This window comes from Rhinatrema bivittatum, chromosome 1 (genome assembly GCF_901001135.1).
Source record: "Rhinatrema bivittatum chromosome 1, aRhiBiv1.1, whole genome shotgun sequence".
Lineage (NCBI taxonomy): Eukaryota > Metazoa > Chordata > Amphibia > Gymnophiona > Rhinatrematidae > Rhinatrema > Rhinatrema bivittatum.
Genome location: NC_042615.1, coordinates 744,578,472 through 744,600,775, shown reverse-complemented (window position 1 = coordinate 744,600,775; position 22,304 = coordinate 744,578,472). Strand labels below are relative to the sequence as shown.

General features: G+C 40.4%; 1 protein-coding gene across 1 annotated transcript in view; it reads right to left on the bottom strand.

Moving 5' to 3' along the window:
• Positions 1-10,942: 10,942 nt before the first annotated feature.
• The window catches only part of TTC33 (tetratricopeptide repeat domain 33), a 286,624-nt gene continuing 275,262 nt past the window's right edge, over positions 10,943-22,304 (bottom strand). The window contains exon 5 of the mRNA XM_029578188.1: positions 10,943-15,015. Coding sequence (XP_029434048.1) covers positions 14,656-15,015 — 360 coding nt within the window. The 3' untranslated portion in view covers positions 10,943-14,655. The remainder of the gene's footprint in view (positions 15,016-22,304) is intronic.

The following is a 22,304-nucleotide window of genomic DNA, read 5'->3' as shown; positions in this document are numbered from 1 at the left end:
GCGCTCCTGGGGAAGCGAATGTATTATATCCATGTGAACTCGCCTTTCAGGAGGATCTTTATGAAGTAAGCCTGAAAAACGTGAATAACATGGGGTTCCTCCTGCTAGAGAAGAAAAGGAATTCCCTCAGACAGGGATCAGACATCTACTGGCTTTCCAAGGATAGGTCCCTAAGGAGGTGCCAAATAAGCCTTAGGGTGATAAGTTTCAATAAACCACACAATGGTAAAGTATATAGGGACTTTTGCACCTATGTACCTTTAGCCAGTTTTTATAGAGAAACTACTCGGGTAGTATCTCTTCGAAAGCCAGCTAAAGGTAAGTGTATACAAAAATGCTGGTGTACTTTGCCCTGGATATTTCTATGGCTAGGGCTCTGGGGAAGAAACATGGAAGACCATATTCAAAAGCATTTAGTTGGATAACTCAGAAATTAGCTGGTTAAGTGGATATTTGGGCTCTTTTAGCTGGCTAATAAGAAAGCCGGCTAGAATTTAGCTGGTTAAGTTAGGGGTGTACCAGGGCATATAAAATAGCATATATGTGAGTAAATGCTACTACTAGCTGTCACAGAGACGTATAGTTATACTGGGCTACAATCGGGACTGGGCAGGAAGAAAGGAAGGAGGCATGACTATGTATAACAAACAATATTAAAGCAACAGAATTGGATTTACCAGGTAAGGAGGAGGCACTGTGAAAAGAGGGAATGGAACATCTGTTTATAAGGGTGTAGTATAGAGACCTCCATCTCAGACAGAGGAGATGGATAGAGATTTAATGGAGGATATTTACATGATTGCTTGAAAGGGAGGTACTACTGTTAGGTGATTTCAATCTGCCAGATGTTGATTGCCAGCTGCAGTATCTTCTAGAAGCATTGAGATCCTGGATTCTCTGCAAGGAGAACTGTTTTTGCAAATGGTAATGGAACCCACATGGGAGGAGGTGATACTGGGCCTAGTGTTTACCAATGGAGACAGTATTTCTGATGTTGTATTAGATGATCATCTGGGATCCAGCAACCACCAGATGGTGTGGTTCAATATTAGGATGCAAGACATCAAGATTCATTCTAAAGGTGAGTGTCCTAGACTTCAGGAAAACTAACTTCTTAAAATATCTGGAAAAATTAATAGAAGCTGGGAAAGTAGTCAGGAATGCAAAAATTCAAATAGAAATAAAAATAGCAAATATGGTAAAGCGGAGGGACAAGACTTTTTTTAAAGATATGATAATGATAGAAGAAAGTACAAAAGTGGCGTGAGACTCAAAGGTAAAGGGGATGAATGTGTAGAGCAGTTGTTCTCAACCCTGTCCTGGGGACCCCCCCAGCCAGACGGGTTTTCATGATATCCACAATGAATATGCATGAGAGAAAATTTGCATGTTATGGAGGCAGTGTATGCAAATTTTCTCTCATGCATATTCATTGTGGATATCATGAAAACCCGACTGGCTGGGGGGGTCCCCAGGACAGGGTTGAGAACCACTGGTGTAGAGGCTGATGAGGAAAAACCAAAATCACTTAACAATTATTTCTGTTTGGTGTTCACTGTGAAAGGACTTGGAGCAGGATCACATACAACGAACACAAATAAGAATGGAAGTGAGGTAAACCTCAATTGATTTTCAGAAGAGTGTGTTCATGAGGAGCTAACTAAACGTACATGTGATGGGTCAGATGGGATACATCTGAGGATATTAAAAGAACCTAGAGATGTCCTAGCAGCTTCACTGGCTGACCTCTTCAATGCTTCTTTAGAGTGGAGTAGGCCCAGAGGACTGGAAAAGGGCAGATGTTTTCATAAAATGGAAGTAAGGAGGAGGCTGGGAACTGCAGACTGGATAGTCTGACCCTCTGTGGTGAGCAAAATAATGGAATTGTTGCTAAAACAGAGAACAGTGCAATTTTTGGAATCCAATGGATTGCAAGATCTGAGGTAGCATGGTTTTACCAGAGGTAAATCTAGTCAGATGAATATGATCAATTTCTTTTATTGGGTAAACAGAGAGATGGATAACGGGAGCACGCTGGACATAGTGTACTTGGATTTCAAGCAAAGCCTTTGACATGGTTAGAGGTGGCTGAGTTGGAGGTGACAGAGTAATGATAAATGGAATTTTCTTTGAGGAGGAGGATGTTACTAGCATTGTGCCTCCAAGATCAGTCCTTGGACTGGTTCTATTCAAAATTTTTGTGAGTTACATAATAGAAGGATTGTCAAGAAAGGTTTGTCTTTTTGTCAATGATACCAAAATCTGTAACAGGGTGGATGAGACATGATGCAGGGAAGAGGGATTCAGTTTTATAAGAAATTGGACAACTTTTTGGGAAAGGGGGAGACTTTCTGAAAGGACGGGCTCCACTTTAACCAGAGTGGAACCAGGTTGCTGGCGCTAACTTTTTAAAAGGCGATAGAGCAGCTTTTAAACTAGAACAAGGGGGAAAGCCGACAGTCACTCAACAGTGTATGGCTCGGAGGAATGTATCTTTGAAGGGTACTAATGAAACAGGAGAGTTAGGGCATCCCAAAAGAGAGGTTCCAAAAAAGAGCAAAAGTAATCCATGTGTCTATAAGTAAAGAATCACCTGAGCTAAAGAATTCCAAATTATCCATATCAACAGAAAAACAGGTTGTTAATACAAACAAAAAACACACTTTGAAATGTCTGTATGCCAATGCCAGAAGTCTAAGAAGTAAGATAGGAGAGTTTGAGTGTACAGCAGTGAATGATGAGATAGACATAATTGGCATCTCAGAGATCTAGTGGAAGGAGGATAACCAATGCCCTATCAGGATACAAAGTATATCGCAATGATAGGAAGGATCAACTTGGTGAGGGTGTATATCTGGGAGGGTCTAGAGTCCAACAGGATAAAGAACATACAAGAGACTAAATGCTCAGTAGAATCAATATGGTTAGAAATCCCATGTGTGTTGGGTAAGAGTATAGTAATAGGAGTATACTACCATCCACCTGGACAAAATGGTCAGACAGATGATGACATGCTAAAAGAAATCAGGGAAGCTAACCAATCAGCTAGGGCGAGAGTACATCTAATCTTCACTGATGTGTACTGTGCTGTTCCTATGTCTGACTGTGCATGTAAAACTGGCCCCCAAACTCTAGACCATTACCAAAACCTCACCTCGAGTTACTAGATGACCCTCCTATAGTGGTATAAATAGTTGACTAATATGAGATTCTTATAAAGAGTCAGTTTTTCTCTCTCTCAGCATCCCAAAACCTAACCACACCCCCATTATCCATGTGAAAATTATAGCAAAATGATGAATCTAGGCCAAAGTTCTTTACTTTTAAGATTTTACAAGTGGTTTTTAGTAAGTTTGTGACTTCTTTCAGTCTTTCTTAAATCACATTAAAACCAATTGATGTAGTTCTTTAAGTTAATGACTTCTCATTGTCTTTGTCACTTTCAAGATGTTAAAGCAATTTAATTTACTTAAGTTGATTTATATCTTCCCTTCCATTGGATATAAGGCAAGTTAAGGGCTTCCCTCCTAATGCGGATGAAGCATTCATTGATGGAATTTATATTACACAGTCATTTCTCCCCTCTTTCTTCCTCTCCTCAGGATGGCTGGAAGTCATCCTGTCCTTGGATCTTGATGATCTCAGGTCCATCTTACATGAAGATGATGGTAGAGCAAAAATTAAATTAGCGTAACTGAGTCCCAAGTTACTGGGTACTCCAAACTCAAATAAATTAATTAAAGACTGAGAGGGTGGAAAGAAAGTGCTCCATGGAGACAGAAGCTGTTTAACAGAAAAATTAGAGAACAGCATAGGACATGCTCCTTCTGCAAAAGCAAAAATGGAAATCCATAAGGTAAAATGGTAGCAAGGCAGTAAAGTGCCCCACACGGGGGAGCTAAAAACCCACAATGTTATCACTAAGTCTACCCCTACACCAATTGATATATTCTTCTAACTAAACTCTAGTAGGGGACTAACAGGATCCCTAGATAAGGAGGTCCTCTGCAACCAGCCAGCACACCAGCAATAGGTCCTCCTGTGTTAGTTTTTGGTGAAAGGTTGCTACGTTCATGCCTTGCCCAGTTGTATTCCTGCTTTGTCCTGTCTTGCCTTGCCCAGCCTTGCTTTGCTGTGTTCCTGCTTTGTCCAGCCTTGCTTTACCTCTCCATACTGCCTTGTTCTCCTGCTGACCCAGACTGAGATTTAACCCCTGCCTGGACACAGACTGTGCTTGATTTCTGCCTGCCTCCACTCCTTCCTGGACACAGACTTTGCTAGTTCTCCACCAGCCTTGACTTCAGCCTACCTAGGTCCTGTTTTCCTTGCACCTTAGCTGAGAAGTTCTGCCAGCCACCAGAACCTGCATGCCCAATTCAAGGGGGAGGTGGCTGGTCAGGCAGAAGAACTTGCTTTGTGGTGTTTCAGCTGCCGCCTGCTAGGGTCTGGTTCACACTCCATTTGTCCCAGGCTGTGCCAAGCTGGCAGCAGCCCTAGGACTCACAACCCCCAGAGTGTGACATTTCTGACTTATGTGCTTGTAGACTCGCAGACTGACTCAAAAGGGTAGATAGGCATACCCCTTTTACTCGCAGCTTGGTGCCCAAGTCACCCTTCTTGCTCATCCCTTGGGAAAGCCTTCTCAATGTACATCACACAACAAATAATTTCACAGAGATCATGATATGCCATTCTGGGTCAGACCTAGAGTCCATCAAGCCCAGCATCCTGTTTCCAACCATGGCCAATCCAAGTCTTAGAGGCTAATTACCTGCTTAATCCTTTTACCCAAAGGGTTCATGCCGAAATACACCATTTAAAAATTACTTTTAAGCAGTTGTTATTGTATAGTAGTGGCAACACAGTTCTAACTTCCAGAAATCCATTTAAATCCTTTCCATTTGTGGAAAAACGAAGCCCTTTACATCATTCTCTTTTAGAAAACCCAACCACATTTAAGTAGTGCTTTTGAACATGAAAAGCATAAAAAGGTATTGCTTTTCATGGTCACCACTTTACCGCCATGAGACAAAATAACAGAACCCTAGGATGGACATCTGTAAAGTATAATGCAACCACATGGAAATCATAACTTTACACCCACACACATATTCTTGTTTTCAGGCTGTTGCCGCCCGACTCTTTTCACATACCATTACTTCTAAATCATGAGGAGAAATGCCTTTGATTGTCATTTAACCCGAGAGTCAACAGTTCTTTTTTCATAACTTTCTTGTAGATGTTTCAAATCAGGAAAGATTTGAATCGGCTGTAGTTATCCACCATCCTACTTTTTCTCACTGGTAGAAACTTAAATGCCAGATTTAGGGGTAATTGCTTTTTTTTTTACATGTGAAGGTGTCAGAAGAAATGAACCCCCAAGCCTTCTTTCTGAGCAGTTATCTTTGGCAGCCTAGAGGAAATCCACAACCACGAAAAAGAAAGCATACTCTGTTTGCTTTTGATTACACATCCAGTCATGCTCTTGAGTAACAGCAACAAAAATGAAAAACAAATATACATAGCCCCAGTTAAATTGAGGGTGGACTATTGAAGAGAACTCTGGACTGCTGTTGTAAATTTAAATTGGGTATTTAGGCGGAGAGCTGAACAATAAACCATGGAACCAGTGCCAGCTCTTTCTCCATTCTTTGAATAAGCCATGGGTTGTTCTAATGTCAAGAAAAAGAAGTTTGCTTTTCAAGACTCAATGGTGAGGCTGCTACATGGTGACAGAGAACATAATTGCTCAGTGACCTTTTCAAAAGATGGTGCTGACACCCATGGTGGCCCGGGAGACTAAAATCTTGCTGGTGGACAAATAAATAGGTTCCACCAATTTTTTTTTCATCACTTCCATGGGTTGCATTTTGGCTTAAGAATCTTGTTTTGACCAAAGCTTAGTAAAGTTTTATCAGCTTTGCTTAAAGAGAAAGCCAAACATTTCATAAACTGACTGCACTGTAATAAAGTCTTCACAATGAGTATAATTAAAATCCATGGCTAACCTCTATAACAAAAACATGCATACTTATGTTTCAGACTTAAATAATAATTTAACACTGTCAATGCACACAGCGCTGGGCAAGGGTATTCATACAGCAGCAAATGTCTCTTTCCCAAAGAACTTACAATTGCTGTTTCTTTACAGGGAGATTGAGTTTTCTGGCCACCATCATGTGCTGAGTGGTAGGCAGTGAAACTGAACCATGTTCTGAAGGTTCTCACTGCTTTGCTAACACCACCATTGGTTTCCTATAGAAGGCTGACCTCATGTGCCACAGTTTTTAATCTTGGTTTATGGGGCTGGTCTGGAGGCCGAGCAGCAAGACAGCATGCTGCTCATGCTGGAAACTCACACACGGTTCTCAGGCTCAACTCCTGCCTTGAAGACCCCTTGGGATTGGAAGCACCACGGAAGTAAAGTTCACAGGCCTTCTGAAGAGAACAAGCCTAGCCGGTCGTGCAGTAGTGACTTCTGCCATCTGGTTCATGGGCATACTTGCCAGGTGACATCTGAAGAGGGAACTGTGTGGTCTAGACAGCTCATGTGCCAAACAATCTTTTCTGTTGGTCCTTCAAAACGTTTTGCAGCCTGCTAAAACTCTAGGAGGTAGATACTGAAAGTAAAAAGGCTAGCGAAGTCAGCCAGATAAAACTTATCCTGCTAACTTCCATGGAATATTCAGCAACACGGCTGCACTGCTGAATATCCCCACATTTGGCACTACTTAGCCAGATAAGTTAAACCTGCTCTATGCCAGGTCTAATTTATCCGATTACCTTTACTGATAAATCCAAATATCGGCAGTTAGCCAGGTAAGTAGTGCAACCATGATCTGCCTATTGCCCGCCCACTAGACATCTGGCCAACTATCTAGTCGGATAAGTGGCTGGATACTCAGCAGCTGCCACTTAGCCAAATAAATCACTACTTAGGCTGAGTAGCACTGAATATTGAGCTCTAGTTTTCTTCCAAATCTGGCTACTGACAATCTACATTTGTGCAGTTCAGAAAAAGTTTCTCTGTTGGTCAAGGATTTAATTTCTTGAAAAATTTGAATCAAAAAAATCTATAGAAATAATTGTGCACACAATTTTTTTCTTTATACTATGCATTCTACTGGACTCTGAACAGATCTGTAAAACAAGAACAGCGACCATGGCTTCATAGCACATAAGAGATTCTATTTTTAGGTGTTAGTAAATTGCAAATGTAGATGTTTATTCTCTAGCTAATTAGGGGTTCTTCGAAAGTACAAAAAATGTGGTATTTGTCAATGTTATCACAGTGTAGATACTATTTATTGTTGGGTATCTTTTCTGGTTTAATCAAACATATAATACAAATGTACTTGCATAAGAAAACAATACTCACATTCTCCCAGCCATCAGCACATGCTCCCCTCCCCTTTCCCCAGTGTCTCAATCCTACCACTGCTCATTTTGGCCTCTTACTACCAGCTCCAATGCTTGCGGTTGGGAATAACTGTGCAGCAGAGCAAGAGGGAACAGAAACATAAAGGTCTACCAACTTTTAAGGAAGAGTTGGTGTGGAAGAGGCACAAAAATACTGAGGAGAATCCAAAGCAGGCAAGAAGGATGAGAGGGTACTAGATGTGGTGGAATTCTTTCAAGAAACACCTATTTTATTTTATTTGCACTCAGAGTGTTTTAACAGTGTTTATTGGTTAAAGCCTAAAAACAGAAACCCTAAAATATAGGCCACTATATCAATGTGTGTGAGGTAGTGTACAAGGTGAAAGGGTGATTCTAGGATCAAGATTCTCCTTTATTGTAGCAAGCAACATATCCTGCATGTGATGTGTTACAAATCTGGAACCCTAGTATGAGAAAGGTGATCTTCCATTGCTCACTGTCTGTACCCATGCTTCCCCCTGTTAAGGAGTCTTATAAGGTTGTAAAGCCATGATTAACAAGGCAGGAGTTGAGGACTGCATGGTAAGTGTACAGGAAAGCTATACTTAGCCAGGTTCTCTCTGTGCCCTAGTATATGTACTGTGTTATATTTTTCAGTTTTTGGTTTGGACATGGTTAGTTGTTGCATGGGATGTACAGGCACCTGCTAGGCTGCTATAACTGTATGAAGCATATCTGTTTTTAGATGTGGGTTAAACCACGCCTGTTGGTACGTTGTGTCCTTTTCTATTCTGTGGATTCCAACTTCCTTGTGCAACTGTTTTTTCACATTTCTTAGTTTTGTTTTCTTCTTTTTTAAATTCTTTTTGTTGCCAGTACAGAGACCATGCAACTCCAGCAGTTCAAGTCTGGCAGTAGTAGATGCATGCATGCACTGGGGTATCCACTGGATTGTAATTGAGGTCCTTTTCATATACATATTGCGAACTCTCTAGCTTGGCTCTTCATGGGCTCTGCATTGCTTTATGATGGAACATAGAGTAATTTACCTTTTATCCCTTTCAGCCTCAGTGTTATCATGCTATTTCTCTGGCTGTAGAAGCCATAATACCTAGATAAGAAAGGCTACCAATTTCCTTTGAAACACCAAGGATTTTCCACCCACCTTTGAAGGAAGTTGACAAAAATGACTTTGTTTTTCATTTCAATTGTACAATACACTGTTTAATTTTGTGTAACCTCGGTATCCAATGCTTTTATTCTAAACGTTTTGTATTGGGCAAGTATGATTGATGTGTATGAAGGCAGGGATCTGGTTGCATATTTACAGTGCAGGTAGATGTGCTGCATGTGTGTGAGTAACAGTGAGCATGACGTATGGCTGATAGGGAGGGGCATGTGGGGGTAGTGTGTGTGCTGAAATGTTTGCACAATAGGTAGGGACAGCTAAAGCCATTTTCAAATAAACAAGTACTACAGTGAAATGCTCCAAGAAATGGATCAGACACTGGACTTTTTAAGATCTCTTTCTTGATGGTTTTTTCATATTCAATATAAATGGAATATAACAAAAGTAAAAATAAAAAAACTAGACAAAGCTCTGCTCCTACGAATTTCCGAGGGAGGAATACAAACACGAACAAATTAATGGTAAAGTGTCACTCAGATTTACTTCTGCTCTAAGCAGGAGTAAATCAATTTGGTGGAGAGGCCACTGGCAGTTTTATAAAAAGCTGAGTAAAGCTGTAAGTGAATAGATTGTTAATGGTGCATCGATGGTGGTTCCTTTCCTGCACATTTCAAATCATTTTTGCATACCAAATAAGGCCAGATCTCAGGCAAATGGCACCCCCCCCCCCCCTTACCAAATACTCCCCAAACACCTTTCACACCCTCCCCCACATAAAACCTTCTCTGGTATTCTAGTGCCCCTCGGACCTCCTCTTACCTAAGAGAAGAAACCCTGGAAGTCCAGTGGCAGCCCGGAACGCCCCCGAGCTCCAGGCCAGTTGATTCCATGTTCCATAATTGGCCCCTGTCATATGATAGGGGCAAAGGCAGAGCAACACCATTTTGAAAAATGATATCAACCAGCCTGCAAGTTAGGGGGTTGCTCCAGGCCACCACTAGACTACGGGGGGGGGGGGGGGGGGGGGGAACTGCAGTGGCCACAGCAGGACTCTTATCCCACACTGCAGGTATGCGGAGACTCTCTTCGGCCATGGCGAGATGGGTGATGCTGGCAATGCCCAGGGCACCTCCCAGCTCATGGCGCCCTGGGCAAGCGGCCGACTCATCCCACCCACTCACCAGCCCTGCAGATCCGTATTTGTCAGTTCAAAGACATACGAAACAGAATCTCAATATCTCCTTTCAAGACAGAATTATTCACAAATTCTTGATACCTGGTTGCATCTTGATATCTGGAAACCAAACCTGGAAGGGGAAAAAGATGGTTAAATTTACCCTTCAGTAATTTAAAATTAACCTGACAAACTGCCGTTAGCAGGATTTTATTTTATATTTTATTAACAGGAAGTAGTTATAAGGATCATCAACTTTCTTAACTCTTAGTTTGGAAATGTAATTATTTTTAGTTTGGCAAAACAGTGGAAATTAGGACACATTTACTGGTGTAGTGAGTGTAGTATGTAAGATGGGATTTTGCACTGGATGGGCCAAAGAATCACAGAATGCCTTGAACTTGGTTTAGAGCCCTCATGCACAGGTACTTTACAAATTCACTTCAAACTTTTTTTTTTTTTAAAGAACTCAAGGATACAAACTCCCTTATATTCTGTGGGGAACAGTTCAATTGCTTATGACATAAGTGTACCCACAGTATGAGTGTCTGGGTACCAGCTAGAAACATTCTTTTGCTGCATTCATTTTTCATAATGTTGATGTCTTATGGTGGTACACGCCCAGCTTTGGAAAGCTCACATTTAGGACAGCCACAGTACTCTTTCAATGTTCTCATCTTCTAATAAATAACATGAAAAAAGGCCTTGCATATTCCCATGTAGCTTTTAAAAGTTAAGATTTAAGTATCTCATCCATCATTTTGTTCTGGTTGATGCACATCTGCTCTTGCATATTTTATTTACTACTACACTGCCCTCTAGTGGCCAAGAAAGTAGGCACACATTGCCTTACAGTAATTTCCATTGCAGCTCCTTGGCAATCCCTCCCCCATGACGGTGAATATTATTGTATATCAGCAGTACTCCCAACCCCAAGCACAGAAGGAAACCAAAATTCTGAACCTTGGAGCATACTGCACTAGATTAGTTCTGGCAATGTCATCATTTCCTATCTGTAGAAATAAAACATTGCCTTTCAAATCAATGATAAAAATAACTGGTAAAAATAAAATTAATTTTGATAATCTTTAAAAATACATGAGGAAAGGTGCTTTTCATTATGTTGAACATACAGAATATATATAATCATACTATTCTCACTGTGTACTAATAGCTGCATAATATAATAGATTTGAAACAAAATCTTTACTATCCACACCATTAACATTTTACAGAACTTTAAACTTAATCCAGCAAGCTCTTTTTTTTTTTTTTTTTTTTTTTAATCATTTATTTTCCTTTTAAAACAAGCCAGAGGTCTATGAGCACATAGTAAGACAATCTGAAGAGCCTACCTATGAATCTGTTTAAACAAAACTGAATTTTAATACTTAAAGCAACATTATTGCGTCAGTGTGGGTGCCTGTATTGATGATATACGTTTTTCTGGCATGCAAATCTTTTCCTTGCTAGGAATAATATAGGAATGCCATTCATACCAATTTTTCTTCCTCAACATATGACGTTTGGTTTTTATACCTTTTTATTGTACTGATTGCTAGCCTGGTCTTCCCAATTCCTTGTCAGGTTAACCATTCTGATTATGCAAATGTGCCTATTGTTTATTGTAACTCTTGTAGGACACAAACACTGCAAAGTCACATAATGAAACGGAAGTGGGGCATGAGTGGTTTGGGAACAAGAAGGCACACTGCCACATTTAAATGGGGAAAAAAAGCAAGCAAAACCAGGAAAGTATAATTTTGAAAGAAATACTGTAGAACTCAAAATGTCAATGTTAAAAATGCTTAGCATAGTTGCCTGTGCTATCATACCATCATATTGAAACTCAGATGCATTCAATGATCCAAAATACTGCAAAGAACAGTATTAGCGCTAACAAAATAAATCTTGTGCAGCAAAATTAAAGCAAATATAGCCAATATTTTACAGCTAATATATTGCATTTTAAAGATTCTAATTCATCTACTTCTTTAAAACCTCTTTTTTGATTACTTTTAAATAAAAAAATTCATAATTAATTCTGATGGTTCTCATATCTTTTGTGATACATACTCTACATCTGGAAACAACATCTTGCAATAAAGCAAATTGGGAGTAATAGGATAGGTAATGGGCTTTAAAAAGGATTTACAGCATATGTGCATTATCAGTATACATTAATTTTTTAAACAGTCATGCAATGAGAGGGGAATTCCACACACACACAACTAAAGGTGATTTATTATTCAGTCAGGTGAGAGTATAACCTCTGGCTAAATATTTTAATTCTTAGGAAACTGTGAGCTAGCTTATCTTGAAGAGGGTGCTTTATGGTACTGAAGGCATCAATTTAGTGGCAGCAGCAGCAATAGTCATTAGTGATGTCACAAAACCTGTGTGTTCCACAGTGGAGGGGGCTTTCTTTTCAACCTGCTCTGATCCTGCTAGGTCAAAGTGGAAGGTTCCAGTAATGACAGACAGCACTTATTGAGGTAAGCAAATTCACAAAAAAAAGTCATCGCTCAGAGTTTGTTCCCGCCTGGAAAATCAGCTATCTTAAATTTTGATGATGGGCTTCCCCTCAGGAAAGATCTTTTTCAAAGTTTTTACTGTTTACCTGGGTAAAAAGTCCAGTGAAAACTGACTTCATCCATTGCAGGTAAGAGTATCCACACTTTTACCTGAATTGCAAAGAGGTAGGGAGAAGGTGCATCCAGCTGACAACACCAGGCCTGACTTAAACCACAGACTTTGTCCCTGCTACAAAGCAGGTGCCAAGTTCATGGGTACTAATGTACCTGTGGCATAGTCATGCCATCCACTTTCAAAGGCAAACTCTGTGGGGAGTTTTCCTTTGAAAATGTGCTTGCAGATCCACAGAGACAATGTCCCTGCAGGTGTGAAAGTCCTGCGCAGGGTTTTAAAACTGTCCCTAAGTGATTACCATCTAGTATCTTTAGTTTGAGAAAATGTGTCTCCTGCACTCACATATGAAGTAAATTCTATATGCATTTTTTGCAGATTTTATTCTCATTTTTATTTAGAAGTCCATATTCAGCCACTGTGTGGCTTGGCCAATTAATCTGATAAATTTATCCAGCTAACTTTAATCTATATATTCAGGGGTGCTGTATCCGGCTATTTTAAAGTTAGTAGGATAAGTTTATCTGGCTAACTTTAGAATAGGTCTATGGGCAGATCAGTGTTAGCTAGATAATTTATCTGACTAATGCTGAATATCGAAGTTAGTTGAGTTAACTTACCTGGTTAACTCAACTCTTTCCATTATACTCTTAACTTATCCGGCCAAATTTTAGCTGGATAATAAGTTAATTAGCTAGACTTTGGCCGGATAAGGGCCCAAAGATTCATTTAGCTGGATAACTTCTGAGTTATCCAGCTAAATGCTTCTGAATATGGACCTCTTAGTTTTTACAGCAGGGCTTCCCAAACTGTGGGTCATGACCCCAAATGGGGGTCACAAAACCTTCAGCTGGGGCTATAAATGCCTCCAATGGGAATGCTCTTCAGGTGCCAGGAGGCATAGGGTCTGTAAGCCAGCACACATTCGCAGGCCCTGCAGTGGTCCCACTCTTGCATACATTTCTATTGTAATAGGAAGCCTTGCGCACAAGGAGGGATCGGGATCACTGCAGGGCTTTTGATCTTGCACTGGCTCCCAGGCCATGCACAGACTTCCATTACTAACACTGCTGCTACTTGCAAATTCACTGTCAGGCTTGGAACCGGCCATGAGGGGAGGGAAAGGCAGAGTGTGCACAGGCCCATAGGAGACTGCCACTGCTCAGCTCTCCTCACTCACCACTTAACCTATCCAAGAGAAAAATGTCATTCCATTTCCCTCAGTTATCATCGTCCAAAGGAAAATTCTGCTGCTCACCTTGGCCAGAAGGATGTTTGGAGGATGGGCAGTTTGAAGGGAGGGATCAGATGCAGGAGTGATTTGAGAGTTGGATCAGCTGGAGAGGGGGTAAGGGTGGAGAGAGGATTTGGCTGTGAAGGATAAAAATGGGGAATGACAAAAAAAAATGACTGGGGGGACGTAAGAAGACTTGGAAGGAAAGAGATGAGGCTGGGAGATGTTAGGAGGGATTGGGGGAGGGGGAGGGAGGAATGACAGAGGATCAGTCAGGGGGGGTTATAAGAAGGACTTTGTGGTAAGAGGGGAGCAGCTGGAGGGATGCAAAAAGGGCAGTAAGGGGGAGAGGGGATAGGCTGGGGAGGTGGTAAAAGCTGGGGGAAATAAGAGGGGGGTTAAGAGAGGGTGTCTACTGGAGGAGATGGAGGTTGAGAAAGGACTGGCTCGAGAGGGTGGAGACTGAGGCAGCAGTACAGCTGGAGAATGGGAAGGGTGGCAGGGACTGCCCTCCCCTGCTTATTTGCACTGGTTGTTGTCTGGGGTGGGGATGTGAAATTTCAAGGGCTAAAATAGAGTCACACTGGCTAAAAGTTTGGAAAGCTCTGTTCTACAGGATTATTATAAAACTGGAATAGTTTTCAAATGTGTGAAATCTAGCTGGGAAACTATGGCAGCCAAGACAATTGTTGGACGAAGGGGTTTGCATTCTGAGGTGCAGGCCTTCCACACAGACCCTTGATTAAATCAGAAGGAAGAGATTACATTATAGAAACTATGGCTAATCTTACAGCCTCATAGTAGGCAAGCAAGGCATTGTTGGTAAATTCCCTGCACCTTGCTTATTAAAACTCCATGAAAAGATTTCCTAATACTCCATATTCCTTTGTTTCAAAAACCATGGGTGCAAAAGACAGAATGCAAGACTCGTTTTATCTATTATACAGTAACTGCTGTACATTATAAAACCACGCTTGCTACTATATTTCAAATATAGATAACCAAACTCTAAAGTAATCATACATTCTACTTCTACCTTCTTCTGAATCAATATCCAGGCATAACAGAGAATTTGTTAGGTTGGCAACAATTCTAGTAAAATCCTCGAGCTTTGACAAACATCTTATCATCAGGAGTTGTGGCATTCTCCTTTTTCTCTGCAATCGTTTCCACAGTCCCTGATGCTGACACAATAACAATTTTATCTGTGGCGGCCATTTTCTCTTTCTGTGCGATGGCCGCACAAGCTGCTACAACTTCATCACTTTCAAAGTCATAGTCTGGAATTAGTTCTTGAATGATTTCTCTTTCTTTTGACTGTGCTTCAGGCTTCTGCTGCATCTTGGCTTCCCTTTGCTTCTCTAACAACTGCCTTGCCCAGGCTAGGTCTTCTTTCCATAACTCAGAGTTCATGGGACAGATGTGCAGGGCCACTTGAAAACTTCGGATTGCCTAAGTGGAAGAGGAAAATATGCATAACTATGGATTGTTTTTATTTTGTCTTTATTTATTTAAAAGATTTATAGCCCACTCTCTACTGTAAGCACAAGGCAGTTCACAGGGTAACATACAAAATTAAAACACAATAATAAAAATTAACAATAACAAAGTATGACAAGTTCTAGATGTGTACTGGATCCTGACAGTTGGAATTAAAGGCCAACGAGAACAGATAGGTTTTCAGCATCTTCTTAAAGAACTTTGAACAAGAGGCATTTCATAAGTACTCCAGGATAGAGTTCCATAGGAGAGGTCCAGGTACAGAAATGGCATGGCTTCTGGTTATGTCTAATATAGCTCGTTTAAAATTTGGTACTTCCAGTAAGTATTTACAGGCAGAACACAGATGTCTCAAAGGTTTGTATACATGGGGGGGGGGGGGGGGGGGGGTGATAGCCAAGCAGAAGAATCATTTTTTAGTATATGCCATGCTTATTCGGAGCCAATGAAGAGATAACAGAACTGGTAAGGTATGCTCTCTGAGTCCAGTTCCAGTTAGAATTATGGGGTTTCAAAGAACGTTGGGATTGCTTAGATAGTTATTCAAGCTTATCTTGCAAGCATTCTAAACACTCAGCTTTTCAGACAGACTGGGATAAATTTTCAAGGCATCTTGAATTTTGTGCATCTAAATAGGAATTCAGATGCATAAATCCGGGCACAAAAAAAGGCATATTTTCAATTATTATTAGACATTTAAATCTCCGTCTAGATACTAGAATTGACACTTAAATAATATGTCAACTGCCTGTATATGGGCAATGTTTAACAACTGCGATGGAGAAGGTACAGAGAAGGGCGACCAAAATGATAAGGGGAATGGAACAGCTCCCCTATGAGGAAAGACAAAAGAGGTTAGTTGTTTTTCACTCAACGCACAATTAAACTCTGGAATTTGTTGCCAGAGGATGTGGTTAGTATAGCTGTGTTTAAAAAAGGATTGGATAAGTTCTTGGAGGAGAAGTCCATTATCTGCTATTAAGTTGACTTAGAAAATAGCCACTGCTATTACTTGCATCAGTAGCATGGGATAGACTTAGTTTTTGGGTACTTGCCAGGTTCTTGTGGCCTGGATTGGCCACTGTTGGAAACAGGATGCTGGGCTTGATGGACCCTTGGTCTGACCCAGTATGGCATGTTCTTATGTACTTATACTGAAAAGCAGTTCCTTGGTCTAAACTGAAGCCATACCTCTGACATGTCTACTAGCTGGATTTCTGATCTTGGGTATCTAATGAACTTGCTGTTGAGGAGGATTCCCAAGATGCCTAACTTTCAGATTTATTTGCCAAAGGTCAAAAGTAAAACATCTGAAAACCCAATTAAGCTTTTGAAAACTGAGTCCAATGTGCAATTTATTTCAAATAGGCTGCTAGCAAAATAGATATAAGTGAATCTAGCAGTCAACTAAATATGAGTTAATCTGTGGGTACTCAAAAATGCTTCATCATTTTTCACCTAGACTGAAAACAAACTACAGCAAACAGTAAAACACATTCTTAAAAGAGAGAGAAAATGGGAGAAAAACTGTAATGGATTTCATTCCATACACTATGGTCTTCTCAGTCTGCTTTTAGTTACATTGCTCTATCTTTGTGGAATGCCTTGTTTCCTGAATTGAGAGCATACAAAATTATCTTATATTTAGGAAATACTTAAGTCTGATGTTTTATGCAAGTCTTTAACTTTTGTTTTATTGAGCGGTCCATAATCAGATGCTGGCCAGCTAGTAAAGTTAGCTAGTAGCAAATTTGCTTACCTGTAAACAGGGGTCTCTGTAGACAGCAGGATGAATCAGCCATAATGTATAGGTGACAGCATCTGAATGTGCTGACATGAGTCCAGCTCTTGGGGCTCAGTAAAAGTTTAAGCATGCACGAAGGTTCCCGTGCACTGCCTCGTGAACCCCTCCGTCTATTGTAGAGTTAAGCTTTAGTGATGTAATTGACTTTCCAGGAAGGTAGGCGGGTAATAAGCATGACAAATTCATCTAGCTGTTTAAGGAGATCCCTGTTTACAGATAAGCAAATTTGCCTTCTCCGTTGATAAGCAGGGCTGAATTAGCCATGACATTTGGGGAGTTCTAAGCTGATGTTTGCAAGTGAAGCACTTACAGTAAAGCAACCTGGCCCAACCAGTGGAGAATGGACTACTGGGTGAACAGGATGTGCAAAACTTCTTGCCCAAAACTATAATAATATTTTGATAAATTATACAGACAGTAATGGGATGTGAAGGTATGCACAGTCAACCAAGTTTCCGCTTCGCAAATGTCTTTAATGGATGTGGCCTTGAGATGAGCACACCGAGGCTGTCATGGCTCTAACTTGATGAGCCTTGAGAGAGTTTTTAATCGGAAGGTCAGTCAGTACCAAAACAGTGCAACAGAGTCTGTTAGACAGTTAGATAAAGTTTGCTTGGTGATTGCCTCTCCTAGACTGATAGGATCAAAGGAAACATTCGATGACAGGGTTGAGTACTTCTCAAGTAACAGGCTAAGGCTCTCTTGTAGTGAAAGGAATGAAAACCTTTTTCTTTTCACGCGCATGAGAGCTTTGGAAGAAAGTGGGCAGAACAATAACTTGATTATTGTGAAAAACAGAAACCACTTTTGGAAGAAACGGGGTGTGTATGCAGTATCACTTTATTATGAAAGAATTGAATGCAGACAGAATTTCCTTCAAACTGTGGATGGTAGGCTGCAATGGCACTTAAGTGTACTTTCACGTATGACATGATGAAGACAGAGAAAATAGGCATTGAAACAAATCCTTAGGGCTACAAAGTAAATGGATCTAAGGAATCAGACTGACAGATTGAGGAATCTCTATTCCACTTGAACCCATATGACCATCTGGTTGATAACTTTCTTGATGCAATCAAGAGCTTTGATTCATCCTATATTTAAGAAGGTTGCTTTTTCTATTAATTCTTCTGCACGTTATTGCCCCTTCTCAAACATCCCTAACTCTTGGAAAGTTGTTGATGGTAGTTTATTGGTAGCACAATCACTTTTTAATAGTGAAAAATGTTTTATACTGTTTCAGTGTGGGTTTCAAAAGAAAAACAATACTGAAACTTTATTATCATCTGTAACTGATGGAATTTTATGGGAATTTGATATGGGTAATGCTGTTATCGCTGTCTTTTTAGATGTTACCACAGCTTTTGATAGAGTTACTCATATCATCTTAATACAGGGGGCTACAAAATATTGAAATTCAATGGTTTAAATCATATTTATAAGAGAACAAACAGCAAGCTTGTTTTGGCAATTCTGAATCTGATTGGTATGTTACGCTAGTTGGGGTTCAACAGGGCTCAGCCCTTTTGGCTGCTTTGTTTAAAATTTATTTACACCCTCTTTGTTCATTATTAGACCAAGTTTCCATCAAGTTTCGGCTCTATACTGACATTCAGTTGTTTTTTCATTTTGAAAAAACAAAACAAAACAATTTGTCTTCAGTTCTGATACAAATTGAGGATATTTGTGTGTAATAAACACCTAGCTGTATAACAATCATTTGTTACTAAACCTTGCCAAGACTGAACTTGCGTGTTTTTCAATTAAAGGCAGTTTTTCTCTTGATGTACAATCATGTACTTTATCTTTTCTGGGGAATCCAATCTTATTCTCCGAAAATGTTAAGAACTTGGTCTTTGATTCCTATTTAGCCTTTAAGTTGTAAATTCAATCTATGTTACGTTCAGGGCATTGTAAGCTGCACCTATTACAGCACCTAAAATATATTTTTGGCATAAAAGGATTTTTGTCTTGTTGTTTAGGCCTTTGTCCTGACTACCATCGATTATTGCAAATCACTTTATTGTGGATTGCCTGCATCACATCTTAGAGCCTTACAGATTCCCCAAAATTCCACAGCTCACTTAATTCTGGAGGCTATGTTTAGAGATCATGTTACTCCGTTGTTACACCAACTACACTGGCTTTTTGTTCAACAGTGAATCAAGTTTAAGATTCTAATTTTTATTTTTAAAGTTTTAAAATGGATGGGCTTTCCTACATAAGGGAATTGTTACATTTCTAACAGCCTTCGCATTCTTTACATTCTTCTGCTAAACTATTGTTGGATGTTCCTTCCATAAAAGAAGCCCACTTATGCAATATGTGATGTCGTGCTTGGTTTGTTTCTGGGCCTACCTTATGGAATTCTTTGTCTGAATCTTTGAGGGCATTAGAGGATTTCCCTATTTTTCATAAGCAGTTGAAAGCTTTATTTCAGGAAGCATTCCCATTTTAGAAGGCTAGATTAAGTGTGTTTCATACAGATAATGGCCAGTATTATATTTGTTCATTTTTATGTTGTTTATTGTCTGTCTCTGCTTTATGTGCAATGTTTTTAATGTTTATACTCTGTAATCATCCCAGCACACTTCAACACTACAGGTGAAAAATAAATATGCTAAATAAAAAAAATAAATACAATATTTTCCATTGCTTTTAGAAGAAATAAAAAGGATATTATCAAGGTTCAATATCCTTGCTGTTAGGCTCAATGAGAGAAGACTCGAATGGCACAGATGACATTCCTCATGTCAAGAGTGATGAAGATATTCCCAGTGGAACTGAAGGCTGCTCAGACAATGGAATGAAAAATGTAAGCCCCATTTGTCTCATCCATGCCGAGGTGATGATAATTACACTTGCTCGATCGGTTATCATCTTCTGGATTGTTCTCACTATCAACAGGATTGGTAGAAATGTGTATGAAAGGTCCATATCCCAAAGTAGCAGAAAGGAAGCTGGAACTGATCTGTACTTGCTTGGAAGTATGGAGCAAATTTTTTCAACTTTCCTAGTGCTCTCTGAGGCAAACAGGCCCTATTGTTGGTTGACCCGAGAGATCAAACAACCTATCTGCTACTTGTTGATCAGGGACCATTTGGGTGGCCGAAGGAGTCTGCTGAGTTGATCTGCCAAAACATTGGAAAGTTCCCAGCAGGTACATTGCCTGAAGATAAACTCTATGATTGAGAACCCATTCCCAAATCCTGAGGGACTTCTGAAAAAGTACCCAGGATTTGTGCCTCCCTGTTTGTTCCCATAGAAAATCACAACTTGGTTGTCCATTTGGATTAAGATTCTTTTTTCCTTCAGAATGGGAAGAGCCAGGCCTAGCAAAGTACAAGGAAGACAATGCTCCCTGAGCATCTCAGCAGCACTGTCACAGGTTAGAAGCCATAATATGACAGGAAACACAAACAGGAAGACGCTTAGGCTTCTTGCTTACTGCCGCCATTGCTGCAGTAAACGTGTGTCAGAAAGGCTCATGCTCAAAAATGAAATGTGCCCGAAAATTAAGTGCTCATTCATGTGCAAAATGTGGCTCTTGCCCCATGGCAACTGAGCACCACTACAGAAGGGAGGGGCTGGAACTGGAAGTAGAAACAGCAAAACAAAGCTCTCTGCACCAGCCCCTTCCCTCCTGTCTTTCCAGTGTTGCTGACTGCAGTGGAAACAGGAGGGAGGGCTGCAGCAGGGAGCACGGGTTTTTCCTCTGCCCTTCCCAGCTCTGCCCTTCCCCTCCTGTCTGCAACCAGCATTACTGAAGGACCGTGGCAGGTGGAAAGTAGCATGAGGCTGGAGCTGATAGGACAGCAAAGAAAAGTCAATCAGTTCCCTGCTCCAGCCCTCCCCATTCTGTCTACCCCCCACCCCATCTGCTACACTGGATTAGAGGGCTCTTCCCTGTTTTGCTGTCTAGGCGGAAGAGGTTGGCCTGAACACTGCTCCAAGACTTGGGATTCAGATAGCAGCTCCAATCAAGCCAGAATGATTTGTGGTGATGGAAAGTGGGTGAATGTTTGGAGGGTGATATGGGAAGTGGTGAAGATTAGGTCAGTTGAGGAGGGAGGATGAATGATGAGAGACTGGTGGGAACAAGATGTGGGACAGCGAGACAGAAAGAGTGGTGGAGATTAGAGGTCCTAATTGGGACCCCCCCCCCCAACAAAAAACCAAAACGTGAGGTTTCTAGGTTCTGTGCATTCTAGTTCCACTACTCTTGGTGCATGAAAGTTTGGCCACCCCTGGCCTAGGTGCTATATTTAGGGAGGGTAATTTTCAAAGGCATTTCCATGGATAAAACGATGCTTTACCTGTGGAAATGGCCCACCTGCTCTGTAGGTACTCTTACGTATGTGTATCCTGTATGTACGGACGGTTATCCAGCAAGAGCAGAGGTGTTCCTGGGGACGGGCTACAGGAGAGGGTTTGCATGCAAGGCGCACACATTTGCATTTTCAAAAGTACGCATGTAAAGTTTCAAGAAAACTTTCTGCACACATATTAACAGGTGCAAATTATGTGCGGGTAGTTTTCGTATGGCAATTTTCAAAGTGGATTTACGTGCATAAGTTTGTTTTGAAACTTGGTGCAACTTGTGGAAGTAAAACATATGCGGGCTCTTACAAAATTATTCTCTTCGTGTGTTCACATTTTGGTGTTGAAAAAAAAAAATCATCCAAAATCTAAGGCTCATGCTTGGAGATGGCAATTGTTTATCAAACATGATGAAGTCTTGGCGTTTCCATTTCCAAACCGGAAATGGAACGCCAGACCAGAAATGGAAACACCATCGTGTTTGAGCAGTGATCGTACTAATATTATCACAGCCCTTGAAAAAGGATTGACATCTGAAACATGGTCCCGTGTCGGGCCTGGGGCTTCAGAAATGACGGCTTCCACAAGATAATGAAATTTTGACACATAGATAAGTGACTCCAGAATTTATATGAAGATTTCAGTATTTGAATTATATAAAATATATGAAAAAAAATTGGACACTAAACTTTAGTTTGGTCACAAAACCGGGGATATTGAGTCATTTAAAAAAAAAAAAAACAACACATGTCCGATGATTAAACAGAAGGCTGAGTTTTAAAGTTGAAGTACTATACGATGAAGCCTATTATGAAGGTCAGAAATATCTAATATATGTTGTTTGAAAACTGACAGCGTTAAGGATGGGCTTTTTGGTACTGTAAAGTCATTGATTACATATCACCAACGGTCCAAGATTGTAAAATTTGAGGTCTACGTGGTTAGGAGAGTAATTGTTTATCAAAGCCATCTCGTATACATTTGAAACAGAAATTAAATACAATGTGCAAGACTGGAAAGATGAAGAGTCTGTGCGTAGCTCTTGCTTAATAGATTCCCTTTGGAAATAAGGCAAGCAAAAATTGTTAGAATAAGTAGTAAATGCAGCAGTATTAAA